This window comes from Eimeria tenella, genomic scaffold (genome assembly GCF_000499545.2).
Source record: "Eimeria tenella Houghton genomic scaffold, Eth_scaff3673, whole genome shotgun sequence".
Lineage (NCBI taxonomy): Eukaryota > Apicomplexa > Conoidasida > Eucoccidiorida > Eimeriidae > Eimeria > Eimeria tenella.
In genome coordinates, this window is record NW_013544606.1 from 1 (window position 1) to 1,989 (window position 1,989).

At 58.4% G+C, this 1,989-nt stretch overlaps 1 protein-coding gene across 1 annotated transcript; it reads left to right on the forward strand.

Moving 5' to 3' along the window:
- Positions 1–115: 115 nt before the first annotated feature.
- Positions 116–420, forward strand: ETH_00035960 (uncharacterized protein; the record flags this gene model as incomplete). The annotated part of the gene is made up of 2 exons (XM_013379627.1): positions 116–237; positions 351–420. 2 exons carry the CDS (start codon positions 116–118, stop codon positions 418–420), a joined length of 192 nt encoding a protein of 63 aa, XP_013235081.1.
- Between the last annotated feature and the right edge of the window lie 1,569 nt (positions 421–1,989).

Here is a 1,989-nt window from a genome sequence, read left to right on the forward strand (position 1 = left end):
ATATTTCGGCCGTTGTCGCTGTTGCTGCTTTACTTACTGCTGCCGCCACTGCAGACGCGACCCCTCTGTTAGCTTCAGGATTGGCGTTGCTTACCACATGCAGCTGGCAGCAGCTATGGCTGCAGCAGCAGCAGCACCAGCAGCAGCAAGAAATCTGTTTACTTGGTCTCTGCAGGTGCGGTGTCTGAGGGACTTAGCGGCGATGAGCGGCACGGAGCTGCAGGAGCTCCTTGGGCGGTGAGGCTGCTGCTGCAGCTGTTTGGCGTGCTGTGCTGCTGCTAGTGCTGCTGCTGCGGCTGCGGCTTCATTTGCTGCTGTTGTTGCTGCTGCTGCTGCTGCTGCTGCTGCAGGGAGGAGGGTCGCCATCTGCACGCCTTTTTAAACGCCACGATATCCGTGGAGTCTCTTGACTATGTTTGAAAGCTGCCGCCGAACCAATTGGGGCTGCAGAAGCTGCTGCTGCTGCTGCTGCTGCGGTGCGTAGGCGGGTTCCTTCGCTGCTGCATGCCGCTGCAGCTACAGTAGCTGCCCCTGTGGCGCTGCAGCACTGCAGCCGGGCCTTAACTGCAGCAGCAAATAACTCTTTTTAAGTCTTAATTGTTATTATTCAAAGGCAGTTTTCAAACAAAGACAGTCAGTGGGGCTCCCCGGGCCCTTTTGTAATAGCCTTTGAGGGAATTTGATGAGCCCCTGGGGCCCCCGGGGCCCCTGGGGCCCCCGGGGCCCCTGGGGACCCCTGAATACCCTGGGGGTCCAGGGGCCCCTGGGGCCCCCTGAAACCCTGGGAGCCCCCTGATCTCGTGGGGTCCCCCGGACCCCTGGGGGCCCCTGGTACCCTGGGGGCCCCCGAAGTTCTTTTTAATTACATCTCTTATCTTGTTCTATTCTCATTAAGTCTTTTTCTTATTTTAGCTGCCGAAGTTGGGGGTTTTTGTTGCATCAATTCCAAACCCTAAACCCTAAACCCTAGCCTAGCCTTAGAAGTTCAATTATGCAGCGCTAGCTGAATAGGTGCTGCTGCGCGCTGTTGCTGCCGTTGCTGTTCCTTTTTCTGTTGCTTCTCCTGTCGCTGCTGCTGCTACTGCTGCTGCTGCAGAGTGCGGCGCAGCAAATAGCACTAAGGGGAGAAGCACAAGACCTAAATTAGACTGAAAGATGCATTGCTGCTGCTCTGCAGAATTAGCCTGCAGCAGCAAATGCGGTACAGCAGCTGCAGCAGCGAGTGAAAGTTGTTCTTGATGAGCTGCGAGCTGCTGCCGCTTCTGCTTCTGCTGCTGCTGCTGCTGCAGCAAAAAGAAAAGAGCGAAAGCTCGGTACCACTAAATGCTCTTCACGACTGCATAGCTGCTGCAGCCGCCACAGCTGCACGAGATGTGGGGTCGAAGCAGCAGCAGCAGCAGCAGCAAGGGTGCCGGGAAAGAAAACCATGCAAACGTTGCGAGCCTCCCCAGCCAGTACCTGCACTTCTGCCGGTCTTGCGCTGCTGCTGCTGCTGCCGCTGCTGCTGCTGTTGCTGCTGCTGCGAAGCAGCTTTCAGTCTTTCGGGCGGCCTCGTTGCCGCAAAGCTCTGCTGCAGCAAGGCGTCAGCCCTGCTTCCTCCTGCAGCAGCAGCAACCGCAGGAACAACGACAGCAGCAGCAGCATCACCAACACTCCACCAGTGCAGCAACACCAGCACCACAAAAGCACCACAAAAGCTCCACAGCAGCAGCAACGACAGCCCAACAGCAGTACAACAGCAGCAGCACGGCAGCAACAGCGGCAGCCCAACAGCAGCACAGCAGCGGCACAACAGCAGCACCACAGCAGCAGCAGCAGCAGCGGAGCAGCAGCAACAACACCCCAGCAGCACCCCAGCAGCAGCAGGAAGAACAGCACGCCCCTCCACCCCTGCACCACCGCAGCAGCAGCAGCAGCAGCAGCAGCAGCAAGAACAGCACGCCCCTCCACCCCAGCACCACCACCGCAGCAGCAGCAGCAGCAGCAGCA